At 41.7% G+C, this 27,526-nt stretch overlaps 1 protein-coding gene across 1 annotated transcript in view; it reads right to left on the reverse strand.

Moving 5' to 3' along the window:
- ASTN2 (astrotactin 2) overlaps positions 1-27,526 on the reverse strand; it is a 289,840-nt gene that overhangs the window by 90,107 nt on the left and 172,207 nt on the right. The window contains exons 14-16 of the mRNA XM_063316464.1: positions 23,822-23,972; positions 14,584-14,750; positions 11,713-11,901 (exon numbers count right to left, since the gene is read on the reverse strand). Coding sequence (XP_063172534.1) covers positions 11,713-11,901; positions 14,584-14,750; positions 23,822-23,972 — 507 coding nt within the window. The remainder of the gene's footprint in view (positions 1-11,712; positions 11,902-14,583; positions 14,751-23,821; positions 23,973-27,526) is intronic.

A 27,526-nucleotide genomic window follows, 5' to 3' on the forward strand; every position in this document is an offset into this window, starting at 1 on the left:
TACACACACACAAATGATGTTAGAGGTGACTGCAAGCAACCATTGGAAAGAAGCCAGAGAGGGTGGATGTAGGCAACCCTTAGAGGAAGGCTCAGAGCATAATGAAGAGAAGGACTAGAGCCAGCAGCCAGCAGGGAGTTGGGAGGGGGAGGAGAGAGAGTGAGTCATAAAATAGTCCTAGGAAGGCCAGATTTACAGGATAAAGCATTCAGAGCTGAACAACATACCAAGCCTGTTGCTCCAGAAGAAAAGTCTGAGATTGGATTGGAAGCCCTTTATAGCACCTCCCTTTCCAGAAGAACCTATTACCTATCCTGGAACACGGAAGGCTATTCCATAAACACGGGAAGATGCTCCATCCTCAGAACCCACAGCAAGGTCAGAGTCTTCCAATCATGAGATTTGCACAGAGCATGTTCCAGTAGGAATTGCTTCCATGTGAGCTTGTATCAGATATCAACCCTTTAACCAAGCACCAAGGAGATTTAGTTGAACCTTGCTGTGGATTCCTTTCCATTTACCTCTCTGAACCCACTTTGCACCTTCAGTCAACAAGTTAAGTTAGTCAGATCATGCCATCTGGGTGCAGATAATTATCCCATGAAAAGTACAGGTCAGTTAGATCAATTGCTCCAGGAGATCCATGGACTTGATGGAAACATCTTTTTGCTGTAACCTCATTTGATGAATAACTAAAGATGGCCTTTAAAAAAAAAAAAACAACCCTCTAAAAGTGGGGGCTGTATCAGTAATAACCACAAACCAGAAGGCAATCACACTGATTTTATGACAAGTGTCCTTTTTATAATTGGAAAGAGATTATTCCACTGCATCACATATCTTGCAGCATACTATTTGCTCTTATAACCAGGCTGGTCCAAGTCTATTTATGCATTACCTTGAGCATAAAATTCAATCTCAGTGAGTAATAATATGCAAAGGACAATGCTACCATCTAGGAAGTCAGACCCTTGGGTCATCTAAGGTCAAAACTGGCAACAGTGACTGTCCACAGCTCTCCCAGAATTTTAACCTCAGTGGAGATATTGGGAATCATCCCATGCAGGACCTGAGTTTTACCCCTAAATTATTGTTCTTTATCTACCAAGAAACCAAGAAGTCCTTCTGATTCTTAAAAAAGAAAAGAAAAAAAAAGGTTCAAATTAAGCAGGGACATAGGAAGTTGCTTTTGGCTTAATCATAGTAAGGGTTGTTTATATTGTCTGGTAATAACTCTGTGTTTTTAGCAGGAACCTTTCCTCAAACATGCCAGGAGCCAAATTCAGCCAAGCAGAATTTAGAATTGAATCCAAATAAATAAATAAATACAATGCAATCATTTTAACAAGCAGGCTACAGCCTTAATAGCTATCTATGCACCTGTTTAATATTTGAAATTAAAAGCAATTTTATTGCTGGCATTGTATTTGTTTCCTTTCTCTGTTTTCAATGTGTTTCATGTTTGATGTGTCCTTGCATAGGAATTTGGTATAAAAACAACAACAGCAGCAACAACAACAACGGTCAGGCAGCATCCTTTGTGGTGAACACAGAATTAACACAAGTACATTCCAATGTTGTTTTTTTCTGAAAAACTGGTAGCTACATTATCATCTAACCAAATGTTCGAGCAGCAAGGTACACAGCAATAGAAGTGACATACAGCAGTTTTGCATGTCAAGTGGAAGAGAGAAATGGGGGAAGAGAGAGGGAAAGGTCTCCAGCCAGCCTTCTCAGCAGGCTGAATCCAGTTCTCAGGGAGCAGATCTTCATGAAGTGACTTTCAGTCTTTTCATACCTATGGTGAGATCAATGTTTTGCCTAGAAGGAATATGTTCCTCCCTATCAACTGCATGAGACTCACAGTCTTCTGGATGACAAGCCCACTGCCTTCTAAACCTCCAGATGTTCACTTGTTGCCCTGACTGAGAACCAAGCATTTGGCAGGTCCCTCCATCCCCAGGGCTGAGATGCAGTGGGGCAAAACTGGGGCACGTACTGCTCCTCAATATTACCAGCTGCCATAGCAATTCTGCAATTCTCCCTCCTTCCATCCTCCGCAGGGTTTTACAATGCAGTGCTAAACTGTTCTGCAATATTTGCTTGCTGAGAAAAAGATAGGAACAGCTTAAACCTTCTGAGATGGCAAAATTGACTTGACTGATTAGGAAAAGAACAATAACTACATTTATTAGTGACTGGAAACCCCTTATGGACTTTTGTTGAAGAAAGGGGGGAAAAAAATAAACTTGTGATTTATGGGTTTGATGATTAGGAAGGGTAGACTATGGAAAGAAGGAAATTATGATGTAATTTTAGAGAGAGAGGGTAAAATATAAACGTATTTAAAACCACTGTTCAGAAGATCAGAAGCTGCTTCTTTATAATCTTTTCTTTCTCTTTCTCTTCTCTTTTCTCTTTCCTTTCTTATTTATTCACTATTTTTTCTATATTTTCTTTATTTCTTTTCTAAAATGAACAGCTCAAACCTTCTGAGTTCTCAACTGAAGAAACTAAAAACATTGAAGGGATGTCTATTTCTAAGAGGGAACACTGGTTCTGAACTGTCTGCGTAGAGAATAACATATAACACTATTTTCCATTCTTGTTCTTGCCAGATGTGTGGGATTTCATTCCCTTAATCCCCATAGGATGGGGACGTATGTCCCCCACAACTGGAGGACACTTCTGATGCAGCGCAAGAAGACCTGTGAAGTCATACTTTAACAATGTAAGCGAGGAAGCATTTCTACTTTGCCAACAGAGGGTCAAATTAAACAAATGTTTGAATTTGCACAGACCTCTCGTTCAGGATTAGGTGGGCAAATACATACCTAACAGGGGAAATCGTGGAGTGTTACACATATTAGAGGATGTTAATCTAGAAAAAGTAGGTTGTTGAGAGAGACTAGACTCCCTCAGGGTCTAAGTGTGACAGAAAGAATGGAAGCTGCTGTGAAAAGAGGAAAAGGTGTGCATGAAACTATTTGGGCCTTGATTGGTGATTTATCTAGTTTTCTCTCTGAATGTTAAATCATGAAGGGGATTAGAGATTTGGCTGTTAGCCTTCCAGAAAAGCAGGAGCTGAGAAGCAAAGTTGAAGATGCATAAGGCTGATCTGACATTTTCCTGCATAATGGAACCACTGTCTTAGACTCTTAACCTCAAATCCATCCCTATCCCCGATGTTTTCTTCAGGGAGGACATGCAAAGCAGTAGGTTTCCTCTAGCTGGTGTCATACCCAGCCCAAGTTACATTTTAATCTACTGAGACCTGTTTTCATGGGATGGAGGCCAAGTATCTAGAAGACCCACACAGCTATGGGTTTAACAATTTGAGCTTGTCAGGAAGCAAGGCTGTCCTAATCCCATCTCCTGTGCTTGAGTTAAATACATGGATTCATTTAAATTCCTTAATCCTGGAGTCTTGAATAAATGGTGTGATTGTTGACTGATTGCTGCCCCAGTTATGGCTGCATTCAAGCCACCATAAAATGAACATTTTCTCACCACATTTGATCAGAATTAGGGAAGATAATATCGCAGGCTTCCCTTGGACCTGGAAAGGTGAGACATTTAATCAGTCTCAGTTATGAGTATCACTGTTAAACCAATTTCTGCCACATGGCTTAATAATAGGAACTAATGGTGCAATCATCCCAGGTTAAAATTAGAATCATAAAAAGCAAGAGGCAGTAAAAAGCTCTTAGGTCAGTTCATTTCACTCCAAGTCAGAAGCTGCATAATTTCTCTGTTGTTTGGTGAAGCCAATACAGGACTAGGAAGGTACATGCTGAGTTATGCCCAGTAGTAATGATCTCTCTCTCTAGGATGGTCAAGTAAGAATTGTAGGTGACCTGATGTAATTTCAGCACCCTGGACAGCAGATGGCACAGCTTGAAACCTAAAGAGGCTCAGGCTTGGTTACTATTTGGATGGGAGACTGGCAGGGAACCCCCCAGAGCTGTAGGCTAGACTGGCAAATAAAAAGCATCTCACAAAAAAGCAATGTCAGATCACTTTGACACTGTTGCAAAGAAAACTGCATGCAAGGATCAGATTTCATCTTTATTTATTTATATTTAAACACTCCACCTTCACCCACCACTTAATCTGAACAGCGCCTCACCCAGCTTCCACTGAATATGTGCCATAGTTTGGGAATAGTAAAGAGAACAATGGATTTAATAATTGTGGACTTATATTATAGAAAGATTGATCCTGACTGAATTTTAGGGAAAAATAAAACTCGCAACAATGTAAAGTAGGACCTAGCAAGTGGGTGGGCATTCCTTCACTGGGTGAGTTCAAACAGGGGCTGGACAACCATGTCTTAAGGATGGTTTACTTTGGATTCCTGCACTCCATAGAAGTATAGGTGTTGGATACCATTGCTTCAATGGGTTCTTCCAATTTTAGGATTTTAAGGAATCGGAAAAGAAGGCTAAAACGAAAACAACTAATTGGTCCAATGTTCATGCACTCCAAGAGGAACATTCTTCCCAATGCACTTCCTTTCCCCTAGGTGCATGGCACATCTGTTACTCACTCTGCTTCCTGCTGTTCCAGGACAATATATATATATTTATTACTATTCACACACATCCCTTCCCATCAGACCATGTTTTCGTGCCCCCTCCCAATATTCACCGGAGTATGAATGAAGCAAGATATTTGCTCTCTTGACAGATCAGATCATCCTAATTAGTATCGCTGGATAAGGGGGCCTCAATTTTATGTGCTTGGTGATGCCAAAATGCAAATCTGAACTTCCTTCACGACAGCAAACTAACAGGATAATGACTGTTTTCACCCACTGAACAGATTACGAACATCTGCGAATGTACAGTGAAGCAGCAAAGGTGAGTGAAGATAAAACCGTTAAGGATATGCATAGGGGGACTTTTTTTCTGGGGTGGTGGTGGCAAAAACAGGACACATGGCACAGAGATAGGGAAGCCATTCTGCCAGAGAGATAACCAGTTGTTACAGCTTCAGCCAATCTTGGATTCAGTAGGTTTCAAATGCAAAGAAGACTCCTGAATTTTTGCACAAACCCTTTCCATAACAGAATAGCTATTGACAGCAATGACAGAAATAGTTTCTTGGATCTTAAAATCCAGCATAAAAAGTTTGAAATTCTGAAAAATGGGATTTGGTGTAAGAAGACTAGGAATATTAGGAAAGCTGCCATGGATTTCTTCTCCACCAAAGTGACATGATCTTTCAAACTGAAATCTTTTACATGGCCTTTTAATGTTATATAAGAATGTGTATATTCAGGAAAAGTTATGTATAACTATGTATGTTCAAGAAAAGACATGTACAATAATGCATGCATTTTAGGAAAAATACATATAACACTTAGGTTAGGAAAAGTTCCACACAACAGTAATAAACATAAAAAAAAAAAAGAAAACAAAAGACTAATACTTAAATAATATGATACACTGATTCGATACACATTATTGGTACTTTTCTAGAGAAAGCATCTCAGTAAAACCATAATATTAAAAGCCTTATAGGAAAGGCAAAACCACATTCTGTGAAGATGTGTAAATCTTCACAGAGGGAAGGGAGGGAGGGAAAAGCCTGAAAATAAGGCAGGGTAGAAAATAAATAAATAAATAAAATAATAATAATAATAATAAAAAAATCTGCAACACATTTATGTCAAAGTCTCAAAAGTCAATGGCTGATTCCCCTCAATCATCTTCAAATCTTTAGGCTATCCTACCAGTCTTTAAAAACCTTCCAAATCTGTTTCTTTCTTCCATGGAATGTAGCTCTTTCTATCATCACAAACCAAGTATTTTCTTTCCATTTTTGAAAAAAAAAATATGTTTCTACAATTTACTTCCCACCCTTCTTTATTAAAGAAATACATTCAAGGCTGGTTACAACCAGTAGCAATAAAACCAGATAATAAATAATAAAAGAGCAACAAAAAAAATTGAAAACAACATTAAAAAAAGGCACAAGAGAGAAACAGCATTGCAATGAGGAGCTCCGATCTTGGAAAATGGCTGCTGGAGTAGAACTGTTGGGATATTTAATTTATTAAAAGCGCAGCCTCACCTCATTGCTGTGATTTCATTGGATCCATTTCCCTATTAAGTATGCAAACAAGCAAGTTAATCATCTTCATCATCTACACAAAATGCCAGAAAATATTAAGCAGCATAGCCTAATCTTATAGTCTGTGCAAAGATTGGGGTGGTGGGCATGCGTGTTGATTAGTAGCTCTGGTGTATGCATGTGGCTTTCAATCCTCCCTTGCATTCTCTCCCCGCTGAAATGTTCTCCTAGTCACCCCCAGCAACCTTCACTGGAGCCCACATGCTTGCTGGAGGGAAGAGAGAAGATGTTTGCCCAACTGGATTGCGACATCGCTTTGGTGACCTTGGGGAACTCATCTGCATGCAAAGAGGCCAAATTATCAAAAACAGATGTCGGTGCCGGCAGGAGGCCCAGCCTGCTCAAGACAGATCGTGGGGAACTAATGCCATTCTTGGATGGCAGGAGGTCTTTTGTTCCTTTGCACGCTGCCGTGAACTTCCCTGCATGTACCCGCATAGCAAGCAGGAGCCGACCAATTGCTGCTGGATCACCACTCTGCTGCTTAAATGGCTCAAGGCTCCATTTCCTCTCCACCAGCTGACAAACCATTCAGTCCAATCCTTTGGAGGCCTTTGCTTGGGTTCAAAAGCTATCATTCCCTCCCAACCAATAGATTAGTTGTGCAATCACACAATCACCAACAATACAAAAAGAGGGGAAGAGAAGCCAGCCATGGAAAAGCATATCTGTCTGTTATACTAAGCAGAAGGATAAAAACAAGCTATTCAAGACACCAAGAAGTGCAGCCCACTCTGGGCCTGAACAATAAACAAAACAATTGTTCCTTACAAAAGGAAGTGTTTCAGTAGGAGCCCTTCTTTTGAAAATCAATGAAATTAATTTACTCTTCACATTTAGTATTCCCCGAGAACTACTTGAGATGTGTGCAAAATTCCAAGAGGCTGGCCTTCACCCTCTTCCAGGATGGAGTCACAAAATACACTTGTATCAAGGCTGGTGAACACCCCCGGAGGTGTACATTATTTCACAGAGCCATGGAGAGAGGGATGGCAGGAGGATGACAAGGTCTGACCACAGCTGACCTGCTCTGGAGGACCTTCCATACACCAATGCTCTACAAGTAATGTGTGGTGACTCACAACGCAGAGTAGTGTTTGTTATAAACATTCAGCAAAGAACAAAACACTGTGCATGCTATGATGCCAGCAGCTGGAAGGAGAGAGGAAGGCTGTTCTAGCTCCTCCATTTTTAGGAGTGCTTTCCACAGCACACAATCCCAAAGCCAAGTGTGGTCTTTGGTGTCAACGCTGTTGTGCATCCTTCTCTAAATTATATTCACAAGAACCAGTAAGAAACCAAAGGAGGCCAGGGTTCTCCCTGTCTTAACGTGTAGAACTCCCATCCTCACTCACCTCTGGCTATACTAGCTAGGACTGATGAAAGCAACATCTGGATGTCCATCTTCCCTTCCTCTGAACTAGCCATTATTTCTCCAGTGCTGGGCTCCATTTTATATAGAAGCATTTCATCAGCACATTAAAGGCATCTGAATGATCTGTAAAGTCATTTAAAGGAGGGGAGCGTAAGAAGATCTGTGGGCTTAATTAATTCAGGACTTCATTCCCACATTGGCCCAAAAGATCTTCTGGGTAACCCATTAGTGGTTGTTCTTGGAGAAGTCCACCAATGGTTGTGTTGCCCCCTAGCATTAGTGCTATCTGTCTCCAAGCATGAGGTGCGGGCAAAACAGAGCAGAAAGGATTTATTGATGCCGTGTCTTGCTCTGGGGACTCCTGGGACCCTCAGCAAGCCATTATGATGGAAAGGATGCTGGGCTAAGTAAACTTCTGATTTGATCCAAGCAATGTTTCTTCTTATGCATAACCACTTCAGCTAACAAAAGAAGATTTGTTGCCAGATACAGCCATTTAGAAGAGGCATTTTCTCTCCTTATGTCATATGACTGATAGCACTTGTCACAACTTGGACCTTCCTCTCTAAAAACAGTTTTGCTTCATGTTTTAAACCAATCAGAATTCTTACAGCACTCTTACATACCTGCCTTTATGCCAATTTAACTAAGGGCAACTCACATGACACGTTAAACCAAGATTTCATTAGCAGGCAAGGGAGATTAAACAAAAATGTGATGGCATGCATGCTAATTTTTTCCCATTTTCCAAACACACAGGCCGAAACACTTCAAGCTAATTTCTTCTGAATATATTGCACAAGAAATACATTCTGGAAGTGGGTTAAAGGGAGGGTGATCCTGGAGGAAGGAGGGGTAAAATAGAGAATATTTGCTCACTGTGTCCCAGTTGCCCTCTAGCTGTCTGATATGACCTGTGATCACTGGAGGATTTCATTAAGAAGCAACAGGAAGGGAGACGCCAGGCGACAGCTTTGAAATTAACTTGCCAAAACTTCCCATCAATATTATGACAATTCCTCCCTCATTGTTCAATGACCCAACATGCTGTTTGACAACATTAACATAACTGTGCAAAAACAAAAGCCTGCCACGTTGGATATGAAAAGCTGGATTACCTTCTGACAACGAAAAGGAAGAAGAGAGAAAGAGAGAGAGAGGTGAACTGAATATTCACGAATTTCCACTGCCTTGCTGAGATTTGCACATTTGACAAGGAGAAATCTTCCATCAGATAGGAAACCAAATGGAACGAATAGGGAAGCCTATTTCAAAACATTTATTTCTCCCCAGCTGGAGTCATATGCAATGTTCAGCTTTGCTTTGTGAATTCCATAAAGCGAGCTAAAGGCCTAACATGTCACGGCATGCCATAAACACTGGTTTATTGATGATAATAACTAGACATACACAACTCAATAAAGCTAAACCAAAGTCCACCATCTGCATGATGGCTTAATACAACACACACATGTTCATCAATGCTCAAAGACATCACCGTGGCTTACAGCCCACGAACACTGGAATCACACAATGCACTGAGCGAAAACCCAAGAAGCCATTTTGGAAATTAGGATGGCTATGCAGTGCTTTGGATTCAGTCCCTACATGATGCCAAGGAGTGAAAACACCTTATAGCAGTAGTGTCTATTCTGCAAGCAGGTGCCTGGTTTGCGCTGCCATGCAATTCTGAAACACTGTTTGGGGAAAATGAACCTGAAACGCCGCATAGCTCTGTAATTTAAAGCCTTGAGTCAGTCTAGATTCTTCCTTCCCCACCCCATAGGCAGACAGATTCAGATATATAAATCTCCCTAAGGGGATGCTTTCTAAGACTTCAGGGAACTGCAGTGCTGGCTCCATGAGATGAATGTTTCCTGTTTCGTTTTGTTTCGTTTTGTTTTAAAGTTGGGGCCAGAATGGGATTCAGGAGCACTGAGCTTCTGAGCTTCTATGATCAAACTCAGGGGAAACTGTGCTAACTTGGAGAAGGGGTGAGAAGCAAGATCTCCTCCAGATGTCCCCCCACCCCCCGAAAGTTCAATGGCAAGACACCGCAGAAAGCATTTGTAAAAGTAAAGGAGATGTTATGCCTTATATGAATTCTGTATGCAATGCAGAGGTTGGCAAATGATTCCTGGGGACACCATGTGCTTCTAGTCCCCTCCCTTCCCATGTTCTGGGTTCCACATCCTCCCTGCTTTTATCATTAATTATTGTTTTCATTCATTCAATTGAACAAATAAACCAGTGGGTTTGATTAAATAAATAAACAGCTGACATGCCTGCAAAACAAGGCAACGGCTTCCAGGTTCTACCTTTACTTCCAAGAACATTTCTGGACCTCACAGAAACTTCAGCCTCTCTTTCGAGTTTCTAGATGTCATGATTACATCAACAAACATAACAAGGAAAGGAGACATTTAAAAAGGAAACAAATCAGCAAACAGCTCATAACGGAGAAGATGATCAAATGCACTGCAACTGATGTTGGCTTTTCAAGTTTCAAGGCCTCATATTTTCCTCCTAGAAAAGCTGGATGTGATCAGGGGGGCTTAAATATCCTAAACCACCAACTTTGTTTTTTTTTTTTTCTCCTGCATCCTCCCCCATACATCCTTTCCAACTCATAGCCTTGACCATCTGCATTTTTTTCTTCTTCTTTGATTTTTTTTTTTTTTTTAAAGAAGGGCTTTGATAATACTCCTCTTTCTCTGGAGCCTCTGACCTGTAATTTCTACCTGGCCTCTTCTCTCCAACTTCCTTCTTTCAGTTAGTAAAACATGCAAGTGAGCTTCGGAAGTAATTACTCTGCACAGACAGGATTCTGAGCTGCTTTATTATTACAAACAACTCAATTGGTTAAGGGCAGAAAGATCTTCAGTCTGCAAATCTCCAAGTTTCCCAGCTCCCCCCACCCCACATTATTAATTACATTCCACTCATAATCTAACAGTTGAGGTCATGGGTGTGTGCCTCCCTGTTGCTGCACATCAACCCAGCTGTCCCTCCTGGATTTCCCCCCCTATCTATCCTCCAAGGGATACGAAGGCCAATGAGTGTCCTGGACCAACCACTCAAGAACAGATGCTGCTCTTATAATGTGACACAAAGAGCCTTAAGATTTGCAGGATCATCAAGCTCTGCTTGGTTAGGGGGAGGGCAGAGAAAGGACTTGCTGAATCAGCATCCAGCCTGGGAGAATGTTCATTGTGCTAGCTGTCATTTTTACAGCTGTCTCTCAGCATCCCGGATTCTTCTGCTGGCCATTGAAAGCAAATGTATCACAAACAAAACCGAGGAACTCTAGCCATAAACTTGCAAGCGTGTGCCTGTGGATGTGTGTGGAGTTACCGCCCTATCACAACCACCCCACACACACATTCTCTACATCCTTCATGGCCTTGGTTCGCAAAGGCTTGCTTTTCCTGTTTAATCAATCTTCAAGGCCAGTCTGTTTCCTAAACTAAACACAACCGTTCAGAAGGTGGTTGAATTGCACCAAGCCCAGATCAGTGCCTGGGATCCTTTATATTGCTTTCAAATAATGCTGACTGCTTAAAACCCACATGCCCACTTTTTACTGGACCAGGAGAGAATGTTCAGAGCTTTCAGCACAGGGATGGGTAACTGACAGACTTCAGTTGGAGCAAGGGTGGGCAACTAGCATCTGCAAGGCTGTTTGGCTTTTGTACCCCTTTGTGTGCAGACTTCTGGGTCTTCTCCCAGTTGTGATGGCAAAGATCAATGGAGGGTTATTTTAATGAAATGCACAGGGGTAACCCCCCGCCTCTTTAAAAACAAAATCTCACAGGGGTGGGGAGTGGGGAAGGAACATGTACAAGTCTGTAGACATTATACCATCTTCCACTCACTGCAACTCTGCCCAGCACCAAATGTAAGCCAAATGTAAGAAGGAGATTTAGGAATGAGATTTAGGGAGGAGATTATAATCTTTTTTTTTCATTCCTTTTTTAAGTTTTTATGGAGGTTAGGCTGCTCACATTTGAAGGCACAGAATGTGTATGGATTTATAACTGCCCAGAACCTTTGGAGAAAAGGAGGAATATAAATAAGTAGTTCAAATGCTACAGATGCACACACATACACAACCCCAGAAAAATCTGCCCTTGTCTGCACACAATGCAAATGCATCATGTGCATTATTCATAAGGAGGTCTGGTGGGAACTGAGCCTACCTGAACGTCATCTGGAAGACCTGCCCTTGGTTGACATGTTGGGTCCTGTTGTTGTAGCCATGAAGCATTTCTCCAAAGAGAGTATCATTGAAGTTCACATCTGGCTTGAGGCACTTGGGGCCCTCACAGATGTCTGACAACAGGAGGCAGGACTTGCCATCTGGAGCCAACTTGTATTCCTCAACGCAGCTGAAGATCAAGCACAAATAAAAGTCCTCAGAATCACTCTAGCCACAACTGACCAAGTTAGGTCTGGCTAAATCATATTCTAGCCATCCCACAACTGGTGTCTTCCAGGTGGGATTGAACTATAACTCCTAGAATGTCAAAAGGGCGTGGTTGGAATGGGGTATTTCAAAGTCAGTATATTTTGCACATCTCTCCTCTTTGAGATACAACTTTGATTAAGTAATGATAAAGTGTGACTCACTTTTCTACGATCGGTAGATGTGTCTCTTGTCAGCTTGCTGAGTATTTCCAAGGGAAAACCTATGTCTACATGGAGCCGTTTCCTGATTTTTTTCTGAAGCTCTCTTAGGAGTGTTATATCAAAGTCCTTCACTCATCTTTCAGGGTTTTCCACAGGTGCCATTTTCTTCTGTTTTTGCAACAGACATTATACTGTTGGCACACCATTTTCCAAGGAGCTGAGTAGGAACAGAAGGAACTCCTTTTGGGAACATCACAGTACAGCTTCAAAGATGACCAGAAGTTGGGGGGGGGGATCATTTTGAAGCCAAATGGCACTCCAGTTAACTAAGTCACCCATTTCATAATATGCCCACTTTAGATAACCAACTGTCAACAGGACAGGTTAGGGAGAATGTACTATTTGCTTAGATGTTCTCCATTTTTTCCCTGCATGTACCTTCACATCACTGGTAATATGGTCTGTTAATTAAAGAAATATTAGTCAATTGGCTAATTAAGTCACTTGGCCTTTTTTTTTTCTTCAGCAGAAAGAAACAAGACCAACAGTAGGTATTGGTTGGAAAATGTTAATGTCCCTGTATCAATCAATGTGGAATTAGAAATACTCTGATGATTTGAAAAGCAGGGCTCTACTGTAGCAACTGCCTCCATAAACTTTATCAGAGCCACTGGTGTTCTTCAATCTCCTTTACTGGAATCACTGCACATTTCACTGGAAGCATTTTCCTCTTTACCTAGTCTCCCTTCTTTTGCGCTGTAAAAGAATTCACACAAAATCAGGAACTGATGAACCCAGACCCCCAGGGAACTGTGAAGGGCTACAACACAACAAAATTGCTGCCACCTGAGCACCTGGTGGTGTCAAGATTTGACAGATGTTTCATGGGGCTGCTTTTAGGAATGTGCTTCTCTGGTGCAGAAAACTACCCTTCACATCTTGCTGAAGGTCAAAATGAGGTTGAGGCACCGGTAGTTGCTGTGAAATGAAGAAGCGAATAAACCGGGGCAGGAAATGCAGGGAAAGGAAGTGGGGATCACTGAAATGCGTGTGTCCAAGGGAACAAACCTGAATAAATTACAAGGGTTTGAAGTTGAGAGATGTCCCTTCTTATTAGTGAATGTGTGAGCAGTGTGCGCACTGTTTGAAGAATGTGGGAGCCTTCTGTAAGGCTTCATATTGATGTTCCAAAATATAATGTATAGAATTAATTGCTTCCTGAAACATATTCCTCTTCTGGTAAGCCATTTATCTACAGTCTGTCTTAAGCCAATATTGAGTGTACACTCTCTTTTATCACCTTCCTGCCATCCTGAAGCCCAGTTGCTATCCTGAGGCTATTCCCAAAGAAGATTAGTTCTAGAATAGGAAGGAGTGAGATCATTCATGAAAACATAGTGCCTGCAATGAAGGTTCAGACACTCACTTCTGGAACAATATATGTGTATAGAGATGAATTTAAATTGCCTTCCTCCAAGTTACACATATTACACATTTACACTTATTAACATGTTGCCACACTGATTGGCTATCTACTGTAAGGTTGTCATCAGTGCTGAATATTCAATCCTTCCTTGATTGGCCCAAATTATCCTCAAAGTGTTCGAAAAATTATGGAGATAAGTTCAGGAAACAATGCAAAGAAAGAAGGAATGGGGGCATGGGTGTGGCTTTTTAATTGTTTATGTTGCCTCCCCCAAATCCTTCCTTTTTAAAAAAAAGATCTCTAGGATTTTTTTTTTAAAATCTACTCAGCACTATAAATATTTCAAATTCAGGGAAGGAGGCTTAAATACCGTAACCAGAAGAAGGGATTCTAATTCAATAAAATAAGCTTAATGAACCTTTTAGTAAAGCCCTAAATACACATAGAGAATGAGCAGGCAAACAGAACATCGGCTGCATTTTCTCATCCCAAACCATTAAAAGCACATTGGGAAAAACTCCATAGAATTCCTTCCTTCCTAATGTTTTAATGGAAAGTGTGGAAGTCCAGAGGCTGCAGATGGTTGGATGGCTGACCATACAATGAAAGCCAGGGGATTGCCATACATACCTCAGCACCTAACAACTAAATAAATGCACCCAGCCCTTAAGAATGTATTCTCCTTCAAAAGAAAAATCAGAAAGCAATGTATTTTTCACCAAGATGAAGCATAATGGCTTGAAAAAAAGGTAGAACATTTTGTTTTCAGCACAGTGCTAGCTAGCCCTCTATCAAATGGTCAAGCACTCTCAGGGAAAGTATGCACAGAAAGGGAATCCCTGTAAAAATGAGAAAAAGTAGGAGGACACGCAGCTGAGAGACTGTCATTACCAGTATGATGTCCATATTTGATAAGCTCAACTCCTTCAAAGGAATTTTTGCCATGCGCATTGGAGGGAAACATCAAGCAACATACATGAATGAACATTCCAAGGGCTCAGCCCTTCTTTCTTACCCGCAGAACATGTGGATGGTGCTGGATGTTGGGTCCAACAAGAGAGGGAGAGTTTGCTGAAGACACAGCTGCTCACAACCACCATTGAAACCATCTGAGCAATCAATCCCCTTTGAGTAGTCATAGCAGCCAGTCCCATCTTTCATGGGTCTCAGGTCCTCAGGGCACTGCATGAAGAAAAGAAGGAAAGGGTAGTTCAGGTGAGGTGGGAAACAAGTGTGCTGTGCTATCATAGTGTCTGCTGCCGTGGGAAAGATGCAAAACGCTGGCAAATGGGGGGACGAGGATCATTGGTGGGCCTGCAAGATGGAAGCAAAAACAGAACACAGACAGTAGTCCATTCTCCAAGATTCCGTTTTTGTGGAACTTCCTTGATTTGGCCACACTTTGGGTGATGAACCCTCTTCGATTCATAGCATGGGTTGTCCACACTTTTACAGAACCCTTCAGCATAGCAGAAAGTGATGGTATCACCAGTGTACTGATCAAAGTCCCCAAAGCATTGCATGCGCTGTGGATATCCTCTATCAAACCACCCTGAGTTAGGGTTCTACAATAGCCTTTAACTTGGCAAAGGGCAATTTACTGTTATGCATCAAAAATAAAATGTAACCCTGCTTTTTTTTTTTTTTTTTTTTTTACTAAGTATGGATAATGTTGTCTGCAAGAAAAGAGATGGATTGGAATCCAACCCTAGGGCAGGGATATAAAAATGAGTAAGTGGGAGAAGATGAAAATATTTAAGGGAAAATGGATTTATCCCCTCATACTAATTTTTCATTCCAGTCCCTCCTACCCCCTGTCAAGTTTTCTGAATTTCCAGATCTTCACTTTTCCAGGCAAGAGCAAACAATCTGGTGTTTTCCAAGTTCTTGCAAATCTTTGGGAAAGCATTTGTCCCCAAAGTTGAGGCAGAACTAATCGCAATAAATCAATACCATTTCTTGAGATACTGAGTGAAGTCCAAAAAGTGGCAGACACCAGTTTCGGACCCTGCTCCTGAGAAATATCTACTTTTGCTTTAAGGAACGGACACTTAAGATGTTGGGATTCAAATAGAGCTGTTCACATTTTCTAACTAGGGAGCTAGTCTCCCTTAGAAGAGCTCTTAACGCATTTATTCTGGCTGGAAAATTTGACAGGAGTTTTTAATTTCAGTTTCCCAGCAAGCATTTTCCAATACCAAGTGGTTAAAGTGGGCATTTGCCAGCATTAATCAATGGGCAGCCTTATTAAGCAGAACTCTTATCCCCCACTCCCTTTATTATTTACTTCTTTGAAACCTGTGCAAGAAGCAAGGAGAGGAGATGGAAGGGGGGAAAGACCATTCTCTTTGGACGGCAGGGAGAAGATAACAAATGGGGCTCAACAACAGTTCCCAATTAAAATGCATTATGGGATTCCTGAAGATGAGTTAAATCTCAGCCAGCGAAGAGCTGTGAGTAGTCAAGTTATAAATGGCCTCTGCCAAGCAAAGCCAAGGCTAGAAGACAACTGCTTTTTAAATAATAGCAATAGGTAAATACATATACATATACTATACATATACTGTACATATGCATATACGTATTTGTTGTTTATTCGTTCAGTCACTTCCGACTCTTTGTGTCTTCATGGACCAGCCCACGCCAGAGCTTCCTGTCGGTCGTCAACACCCCCAGCTCCCCCAGGGATGAGTCCGTCACCTCTAGAATATCATCCATCCACCTTGCCCTTGGTCAGCCCCTCTTCCTTTTGCCCTCCACTCTCCCCAGCATCAGCATCTTCTACGGGGTGTCCTGTCTTCTCATTATGTGGCCAAAGTACTTCAGTTTTGCCTTTAATATCAGCATATACATATTTGCAGCCTCTGACCAACAGATATTTGACAATCCCTGTTTTCCAGGGTGCAAACCCCAAGGTTTTGCTTTAAATGAATATATAGATATAGATATAATAGATATAGATATAGATATAGATATAGATATAGATATAGATATAGATATAGATATAGATATGTTTGCACAGAGCATACGAACTAGAGTTTCTGGGAGTCAGGTAGCATATAAACATAGTTTATCATTATTATTATTCCTTCTTCTGCCAAGAACTCTGTTGAAAGGCCAACCCTGTCCTCTGCATTCTGAACCAGAACTGAGAGACCGAAAGACCAGCCAACCCCATAATAAATTTCAGCCAGACCTGGCCATGCAAAGATCCTGGCATTATTTCAAGGCCTGCAATAATGTACTGTATTTATGGGTTAAATAAACCTGGGTCATCATGATTAACTGCAAAACTATTTCGTACTTCCAAATGCTTGGTCTCTAATTGCAAGTTGTTAATTATCTTGCTCAAAGGAACCTGGGTGCCAGAGCAGGTGAGGGGGGAAGTTTGAGGATTCTGCCAAATAACAGGGGCTAAGGAGGTACTGGCAGGTGTCAGCTTTGACCTCTGCTGGCCTATTGGCTGAAAGTGTGTGGGGAGCATATCAAGTGATGATTCTCTGGAACTGTGAAATAGACCCCAACATCTTTTTGTTCTTTAGGTGACTATCCCAATAGACCACCTGCAGCTCAAGAACCAGCTTCTAAATCAGTGTCCTGGGAATAGAGGGGCGAAACTCTCCCTTGATATGGTTTCCTAATTCTCAGATGGGGAGCTTTGAAGGGTACATTGTTATCAACATGCCTCTGGGCATGTAGCAGATGAGCACCCTTAGAAGGACAGTTCTGGGATGTGACCACTCAGTGCTGTCAAGTCAGGGCAACCATCTCAGTTAGCACATTTGTGCCTTAAGAGAAGGGAGTCTTCTTCTCCCCAGCTTTAAGGGCCAGGAAAGAACAACTGCTGGAAAGTAAGTAGTTCCTGAAAATAAGGGCAAATAGGAAGAAGACAGAAAAAGACAAGGACAATACTAGGTGTGTCAGTGGTACATCAGCTATGATAGGCTACACTTTCATTTTCTAAGTCTGCCTCTCTCTTGTGAATAAAAATGATACTAGAAATGAACACTTTGCTTTGCAATACACTCCTGTCCCATTCATTCATTCATTCATTCATTCAATAAATAGTTTCTTGACCCTCCCAAAAAAGAAAATAAAAATCAGATGGGGTAGGACCTGCTGGCATTAAGCTGCCCGTATTTTATGCCTGCCTTGGTTTTAAGTGCGGTTTCCTGGGAAGATATTGGCAGCTCTACCAATGATGGCCTCGCTGGTTGTCCCTATGTATCTGCCCTTCAGAATTGGTGGAAAGCAAACCCATTATGCCCATTTCCTGAGATTGCCGATAGAATCTGATCAGTTACTGCTAGGATTGATCAGCCTGCCTTGAGCAGCAGAGAAGCAATAATTACTGTGAGTTTTAATCAATCCTGCAGCAATTCAGCAGCAGTTCAGTTTCTGATCTGCCTCTCCAGTGACACAAGGCTGGGAGAGGACTGAAAATTATTAGAAAATCAATATTCTACTCAGCTAATAATTCTTTCAGGATAATCGCAGGTGAAGCGTCCTTCGTCAACGCAGCCCTGCAGGGACATTCTCTGGTTGGTTGGCTGGATGGTTGGTCTGATGAAGGAATAACAAGTTTTGGACCACTTATTCATTCAAACTATAGAACTGAGCTGAGGAAGCTGGGGAGAAAAGGCTGGCAGTTGGAACAAACATTGAGAAAACTCATTCTCTGATCTTCCCAAATGATACCGAAATCATCTCAATATGGGGTTGTCTGTTGGAGTCTCTTCAGTGTGTTCCTGCCACATGTCCATCAGAAGGCCTGAGACTCATTTGGCTACACTACAAGTTTTTGCCAATGCCACTGCAAATGGACTCAAAATGAGGGCCTTTGAAAACAAGATCAAAGGAACAGAATGCAAAAATGGCATGGCCGTTTGCTCAGGAAAACAAACATCCACATTGTTCCTGTTTTGTTTTTTTTCCCCACCAGTTCTTTCCCCCACTGAAAACACATCCCATTAACAGCAAGATCATCTGATGTGTCTCCTACTTTCAGAAAATTCAGAATGCTTCATTACTGATGCTGTTTCCAAGCATGGCAAGGAAATAAGTGAATTAAATTGCTTAAAAGGGTTTTTTTCCCCTTCTTCTCCCTCCATCTTTTTTTTGGGGGGGGTCCTATTAAGCTCAGGTCTTTTTCTTATTAATCCTGAAAAAAAGAAGAAAACTGCCATGTTTTCAAAGAGTTTATTGCACTCTCCTAAATATTAGCAACTGATTTGCCATAAGAGTGTTTTTGCTTTGTCAAAGCAAAGAGGTGGTTTTGGCACTTCAGAAACAACTGGAGATTAGAAAGGAAGAGACAAAATGCATTCAGACTACAATGCAGGCAAAACTATAGTAACCTCTTTCAGAAATTATGGGAGGACAAAAAGGGAAGCACAATGCCTTAAGAAGGGAACAATGCCGTCTGTCCCCACCCAAAACCAGACACTCTGCGAAAAAGCTACTGAAATCCTGGTAAAACCCTCTCTTTGGTATCATTTGATGTCACACAGCAACATCTGTGGCTTCTACAAATTAGCTACATTGCCTATAAAACACCTTCCCTCATTGAACATGGATCAGCAGGGCATTGGCTGAGTTTTAGGAGTGGGAGGATGGATTCCTAGCAGGTGCCACAAGCTGAATAGTAACGCTTGGGTAGATCCATCAAGAAAGATAGCAGTAGGCAACTGAGTGCTGTAGCAAAAAAAAAAAAAGTCTGTGTTTTCCAACCATTTGTCTTTCAGTAGCCTTTGTTGCTGTTGCGGCTGCTGTTGCATTGGTGTCTTTTCCAAGCAGAAAATATCATTGAAATCCTTATGAGCAAATGCAAATAAATTACATTTATTTAGTCAAAACATGGTCAAGGTCCTGCCTGCTTTGATATAAAACAATCTTCCCGGCTTCTTCGCATAGTTAAAGCAATGGTGTTCCCTGTAGTAACATATGGCTGTGAGAGCTAGACCATAAGGAAGGCTGAGAGAAGGAAGATAGATGCTTTGGAACTGTGGTGTTGGAGGAAAATTCTGAGAGTGCCTTGGACTGCAAGAAGATCAAACCAGTCCATCCTCCAAGAAATAAAGCCAGACTGCTCACTGGAGGGCATGATATTAAAGGCAAAACTGAAGTACTTTGGCCACATAATGAGAAGACAGGACACCCTGGAGAAGATGTTGATGCTAGGGAGAGTGGAGGGCAAAAGGAAGAGGGGCCGACCAAGGGCAAGATGGGTGGATGATATTCTAGAGGTGACGGACTCATCCCTGGGGGAGCTGGGGGTGTTGACGACCGACAGGAAGCTCTGGCGTGGGCTGGTCCATGAAGTCACGAAGAGTCGGAAGCGACTGAATGAACAAACAACAACCTGGCTTCTTTCCCTTCCATTCAATCACAAGGAGAGATATCAGGAGAAGCTGAATTCATAGAAATTCTTCAAATCATAAAACAGGGACACACAAGGAGGCTGCATTTTGGTTGACAGATGGGTAACAGAAAGTAGTTTCTCCATGGTTCACAGCTGGTTCACAGCCTTTCTGGCTTCCTTCTTTAAATCTCAAGGAAGGCATTAGGAAAGGAATTTCTCTCAGTGTGATTTGTTTTGTTTTGTTTTCCTTCCAGATCAGAAGGTGGGAGAAGTCAAGGAGGCTGCAGAACAAGGGAGAAACCTCAGCTTCATTTCGACCACAAGGTAACCTCAAGTCACCACTGAAATGAATTTGAAAAGACTTCAGAAGGCCTTGGAGAAGCAGCAGATGGAAGAGGTGGTGATGGTGGTGGTGGTGGTAGTAGTAAAGAAAAAAAATGGGAGATTTTTTCCTAAGAAAATATTTGGAAAATAAATTGGACACTCCTGCAGGATCAGAATATCACAGTGAACTGGGAAGACCCTCAAAGGTACATGAAGAAAAGAGAAACATCAAGTCTGAAGCTAAGGATGATAATCAGGCCAACAGTTCTGTTATCTTCTCTTGTTCAAAGATTTATGCTCCAGCTTTGTTAGTGCTCCTGAAATGAACTGTACTATATTTAAGACTGCACATGATTACTTTGCACATGCCACAATGGTACTCAGTTTAAAATATTTCTGTAGTATTTGAGAAGTTGTGCGCTGATGAGACACAGGCAGACAAGGGGCCAAAGTAACATTTCCAATAAAGATATCCATGTTTATCATACCACTTGTCTCCTGGGCTCTCATTATCAGCTTTTACACTGGAAATTTTCATGTTTTCCAAAAGAAAGCCATTTCAACAAAGCATAAACTTTCCCCTAAACCACCACTGTCTCGGTTTCCCTTGTCTTTCCTGTCTCTCACCCTTTATAAGACCATTATTATTCCTTCCACAGATGTTCAAATGCATTTCTTTTCTAAGCCTAAATATCCTGAATCTTGCTAAGCAACTACCTGTGCTAACAACCATGCAGAGATTGGGAATGATTCCACAGAAGGATGGATTCTCTCTCGTTGTAATTAAATATTTCTTTTTATTTATGCAGAGAGCGGAACCATTACCAGTCCTGTCCCCCTGCTAAGTAAAACAAGTAAGTGTGTAAGTACATAAGCAAGCAAGCAAATAAATAAATAAAATGTGTCTTTCTATGATAGGTCTCCAGAGCTGGCCCTGATTCACAGTTTGGCAACAGTCCTTTGTGCTTCCAAATGACTATCCTTTAGAATAGCAATTTCTTCTCTCCACTGTGCTGGAAGTGTTGAGCCATTCATAATGGCCTTTTTTTTTTCCTTCTCAAATCCTTTCCTGACTGGTCAGCTTGTACCCAAGGTGTACATATTATTTCAGTTTCCAAATGAGGGATTTAATCAAGGAGTAAGGAACCCTGTGATGTTCCTGTTGTTGCTCGATTCCCACACTCGTTCAGCCCAGATCAGTTTGGCCGAAGATGAAGGATGCTTGGAACAATGTCTAAAAAGGCCATAGGTTCTGCATCTTTGTACTACAATATGAGGTCAATGATGATTCTTCCCTGCCTAAATGGTTTGCTGCTTGGAAATCAGTACCTCTTCTACTTACAGCAGACAGTTACTGCAGCATCGGTCACTGTAGATGTAGCCTGTTTGGCAACATCCTTAAGTCTGCATATTCACATGCCTTTTGCTGAAAGTAGATGCCAATAAACAGCCAGGTGGTAAAGAAATAAAACAGTAAGGCAGATATAAAACTCCCTGTTTCAGTGTAGTACAACAGCTGTTCATAATCTATCCTTTAGCTGTATCACAGCTAAAGAAAGCATAGTCAGAAGGAGAAGGAGAAGGAGAAGATAGATAAGAGGAAGGAGAAGAAGGAGAAGATAGATAAGGGGAAGGGGAAGGGGAAGGGGAAGGGGAAGGGGAAGGGGAAGGGGAAGGGGAAGGAGAAGGAGAAGGGGAAGGAGAAGGAGAAGGAGAAGATAGATAAGAGGAAGGAGAAGAAGGAGAAGATAGATAAGGGGAAGGAGAAGGAGAAGGAGAAGAAGGAGAAGATAGATAAGAGGAAGTAGAAGAAGGAGAAGATAGATAAGGGGAAGGGGAAGGAGAAGGAGAAGGAGAAGATAGATAAGAGGAAGGAGAAGAAGGAGGAGAAGGAGAAGATAGATAAGGGGAAGGAGAAGGAGAAGGAGAAGAAGGAGAAGATAGATAAGAGGAAGTAGAAGAAGGAGAAGATAGATAAGGGGAAGGGGAAGGAGAAGGAGAAGGAGAAGGAGAAGGAGAAGATAGATAAGAGGAAGGAGAAGAAGGAGGAGAAGGAGAAGATAGATAAGAGGAAGGAGAAGAAGGAGAAGATAGATAAGGGGAAGGGGAAGGAGAAGGAGAAGGAGAAGGAGGAGAAGGAGAAGGAGAAGATAGATAAGAGGAAGGAGAAGAAGGAGAAGATAGATAAGGGGAAGGGGAAGGGGAAGGAGAAGGAGAAGGAGAAGATAGATAAGAGGAAGGAGAAGAAGGAGGAGAAGGAGAAGATAGATAAGGGGAAGGAGAAGGAGAAGGAGAAGAAGGAGAAGATAGATAAGAGGAAGGAGAAGAAGGAGAAGATAGATAAGGGGAAGGGGAAGGAGAAGGAGAAGGAGAAGGAGAAGGAGAAGGAGAAGGAGAAGATAGATAAGAGGAAGGAGAAGAAGGAGAAGATAGATAAGGGGAAGGGGAAGGAGAAGGAGAAGGAGAAGGAGAAGGAGGAGAAGGAGAAGGAGAAGATAGATAAGAGGAAGGAGAAGAAGGAGAAGATAGATAAGAGGAAGTAGAAGAAGGAGAAGATAGATAAGGGGAAGGGGAAGGAGAAGGAGAAGGAGAAGATAGATAAGAGGAAGGAGAAGAAGGAGAAGATAGATAAGAGGAAGTAGAAGAAGGAGAAGATAGATAAGGGGAAGGGGAAGGGGAAGGAGAAGGAGAAGGAGAAGGAGAAGATAGATAAGGGGAAGGAGAAGGAGAAGATAGATAAGAGGAAGGAGAAGAAGGAGAAGATAGATAAGGGGAAGGGGAAGGGGAAGGGGAAGGGGAAGGAGAAGGAGAAGATAGATAAGAGGAAGGAGAAGAAGGAGAAGGAGAAGGAGAAGATAGATAAGAGGAAGGAGAAGAAGGAGAAGATAGATAAGGGGAAGGGGAAGGAGAAGGAGAAGGAGAAGGAGAAGGAGAAGGAGAAGATAGATAAGGGGAAGGAGAAGGAGAAGATAGACAAGAGGAAGGAGAAGAAGGAGAAGATAGATAAGGGGAAGGGGAAGGGGAAGGGGAAGAAGGAGAAGGAGAAGGAGAAGGAGAAGATAGATAAGGGGAAGGAGAAGGAGAGATATGGGGAAGGGGAAGGGGGGAAGAGGAGGAGGAGGAGGAGGAATGAAATACTGCCAGGCATAGGATATTGAAAAGATATCCAGTTTGGTTTCACTCAAATAAATGGATAAAGTGGTGTGACATGCTAGGTGCAAAAAGAAAGCAAAGGGTTATACTTAGAAAGAGGTAAATCTGGAAGCACAACAGCCATTTTATTGGAATCAAAAAGGAAGATGGCATTTGAACACCATAACTTGGATTCCAAGAAAGTTCTCCAAAGTGACACAATGACCACAACCTAAACATCTGTGACATAAATACAGTGGGGAGAGAGAGCGCGCACAGCTGCATAATCTCAGAAGAAGATTATGCCTGTTTCAAAGAACTGCAGATAGAGAGTACATCAGCATTCCCAGGGTCAGCATTCCCAGATCCTCTGAAGTACCCTCTTGGAATCGAATCCAAGGAATCATCCCTCCCCAGAGCAAAAAGGCATACCTACCACGCAGCCGGTTGAGTCCACTTTACGGTCCGATACACATTTGAAGTTGCGGGTACAGCCTCCATTATTGTGAGAACAGTCCCGAACAGGCCCAAAGGAAGAGAGCAGGTCATTGATGGTCTCAAAATAGGTCGACAACATCGCTTCTTCCCTTGAAGAAAGAAGAGGTCTGTTAAAGCCTGCTCAACAGATGAGTCAAAGAACTGACCACCATGTTTATTTCTTTTCATTTATTTCACAAATCCCTTACACAGATTGCTTTAGTTCACCTTCTAGCCTCCATACTTATTGCAATTAAGCCAAAGTCAGATTAATTCTCTCTCTCTCTCTCTCTTTCACTCAGTCTATTACTTAATCATTCCCCCTTTAGCAACTGCCTTCCTCTTTTGTTTCCTGACAACAATCCGAATTAGAAGTCTCTTTCAATGTATTTTGTCATGCGTCACCTTAGTAAAGTGTTATCTAATTACTGCAAGATCAATTAAAGTACTCAATGTATTTTAATCATTACTTCAGAAAATAATTTCCAAATAAAAATGTGGATGCCTAGAGATGCATCCTATCCCCAGTTTCAAAGCAGCCAAGACAGTTTTCCTTCTTTATATATTAGGGATGCATCCGTTATGTCCCTCCTCACATCTTTGTGTGGGGCACCTCCAAAAGTTACTGCCAAATTTCTAACCCTATAAAAGGCAAAAATGTCAAATAAATGGTCGCATTTATGACCAGCAATCGTAACTGTATTTAAGTATAAATTTAATTAATAATTTTTATATAATAATAATTAAATATAATTCTGCCTTTAAATATGAGTGTGTGTTAGTTCATAGCCATAGTATTATTTTCCTTCATTTGTTTTTCTTTCTTGATTGTATAGTTTTAGTAAATAACATTATTACTTTACTATTGTTTATTTTTTGATGGTATGTAAATATATTGAGAGCTCTTGCACCGAAGTCAAATTCCTTGTATGTCTAATTATACTTGGCCAATAAAGTATTCTATTCTATTCTATTCTATTCTATTCTATTCTATTCTATTCTATTCTATTCTATTCTATTCTATTCTATTCTATTCTATTCTATTCTATATTCTATTCTATTCTATTCTATATTCTATTCTATTCTATTCTATTCTATTCTATATTCTATTCTATTCTATTCTATTCTACTCTACTCTACTCTACTCTACTCTACTCTACTCTACTCTACTCTACTCTACTCTACTCTATTCTATTCTATTCTATATTCTATTCTATCCTATCCTATCCTATATTCTATTCTATATTCTATTCTATTCTATTCCATTCCATTCCATACCATTCCATTCCATTCCAGTATCAATTTAAATTTAGATATTTTTCCTTCTTCACCCCATTTCTATAATGTGGTCCAGCAGATAACTCAAGGTATGTTTGGCTCAAACCAGGTTGTCCATCCCTAATGTAGGTAGTCTATTCCTCACTGAACTGATCATTAGGGAAAAATCAAATATTTACACAAGATAAGCATGTTGGTATTTAACCTTTTTTTTTTGCTACAGGGAAGAGGATAAAGACAAAGGGAAGGGTACTGCTAGGTATACATTTGAGAGATGACTAAATCAGGAAGGACTAAAAAGAGCAGGCTGCCTTCTCAAGAGGAGGCCGAGAACAAAAGGCTGTTTTGGAGAAAGAGGCTGGCAGACATTCTGCAGAAAATCTCACAGCTCCCAAGTAGCATGCTGATGTGTAGGGAAAAACGCATTACAGCCCTCTTCCCTTCTGATTCCCTAGCATCCACTACAGTCCACCCTCTGGGGACCATTGTGCAGGTAGTCCTTGCTTAATGACTGTTCATTTAACGATGGTCTGAAGTTAAGATGGCCTTGGAAAAAATGCTTTGTGAGCCGTGCTTCCACTTACAACTGTCACAAGTCATTGCACCACCCCCGCGGTCGTGTGATCACAATTTGGACACTTGGCAGCTGGCTCGCATTTAAGACCAGTTGCAATGTCCTGCAGTCATGTGATTGTGATTTGCAAGGTTACGGCAAAAATGTCCACTGGGGAACTGGATTCACTTAACAACCACTGTGATTTGCTTAACGACTGTTGTACAAATGGTCGTAAAATCAGGTCCAGTCACCTGGTGTCCCACTTAACAACCGCACCATTAACAACCAATTTTCTGGTCCCTATTGTGGTTGTCAAGTGAGGACTCCCTGTACAGGATTTTTTTAGACATCGTGAGTGATTTTATACCAATCAGCCTTATTACTGGATCTTGGGTGTAAAATTAGAGAAAGCTGGCTGGCTTTCTCCCTTGGCAATTTTTTTTTCCCACTTAAGAAAATAAACAGCAAAAGATGAATCAATAAAATACCCACAACCATTTCATGAAAGGCATACAGAGAGGCAGTGGGTGCAAAGGAGAGAAAAATAAAGACAGGTTGCTTTGGGGACAAGACAGCTACAGGAAGGTATAGGTAAAGGTAAAGCTTTCCCTTGACATTAAGTCCAGTCGTGTCCGACTCTAGGGGGCGGTGCTCATCTCCATTTCAAAGCCGAAGAGCCGGTGTTTGTCCGTAGACACTTCCTCCGTGGTCATGTGGCCGGCATGACTACACGGAACGCCGTTACCTGCCCGCCGAAGCGGTACCTATTAATCTACTCACATTTGCATGTTTTAAAACTGCTAGGTTGGCAGGAGCTGGGACTGGCAACGGGAGCTCACCCCGTCATGCAGATTTGAACCGCCGACCTTCCGATCGGCAAGCTCAGCGGCTCAGCGGTTTAACCCGCAGCGCCACCGCATCCCCTACAGGAAGGTATCAAGGGGAACAATTAAAAAAATGAAAGGGAGGGATCATGGGAAGCAGAACAATGGAAGCTGATGCCCCTTAAAAGTAGAAAATTTGTATCATGTCAATATGATTGTGTTAAAGGCATTTTCCAACTGAAAGGTAATTCTTAAGGTCGAAGAACATTTTCTAGGGGCTATGATGGTGTGTGCAAATGCAACAAGTGCCTTCATTGGAATTTTCCCAACTTCATGCTCCTACTGTCCTAACAGCCAGGAACCACGCTGAGACAAGGAACAGGTCTCTAGTGTTTTATTGCTGCTACATAAGACCGAAAATCCTAACAAACTGAAGAAGCGTGGGAAAAACCCAGACATATAAACCCCAAAGGTTAAGGCGGTCCCGATCTGTGTCTCTTGGAATGGCTACCTAATTCCTCAGTGCTACGCATGCGCTTTACAGCCTGGATGGGAGCCCCCTGCTCGCCATCCTTACTCATGACACCTACAAAGTCTTAGGGTTACAAGTCACACACTTCTATAAACTGTCCCTCCAGTGTTTGCTCCCATCTTTTGATGACTGCTGTGCCTTTCCATGCTAACCTCTGAAACATTCTATCGCAATCTGGCTAAAGCCCATTGACTAAACAAAAGTGATGGATTTCAGCGAGGAAGACCAGGGTGGAGCAGAGAAGATCAAAGGCTTTCTTTAACTGCCAGGAAATGTAGCCTTAAAGAGAACCGGCTCCAAACTGGGGGTAGGTAAAGACTACCCATCCATGCCATGCACCATCTGACAAGGGATGTGTAGAGGAACCCCGCTGTAGTACAACACAGAGTTTTTGAATGGGTGATGGAGCATAGGATGTTGAAATCTCACTGTTGAAGTGGAAAAAGGAAGTCACATAAACAGAAAATCTGGAAG

Source organism: Candoia aspera, chromosome 16 (assembly GCF_035149785.1).
Source record: "Candoia aspera isolate rCanAsp1 chromosome 16, rCanAsp1.hap2, whole genome shotgun sequence".
In the NCBI taxonomy this organism is placed as follows: domain Eukaryota; kingdom Metazoa; phylum Chordata; class Lepidosauria; order Squamata; family Boidae; genus Candoia; species Candoia aspera.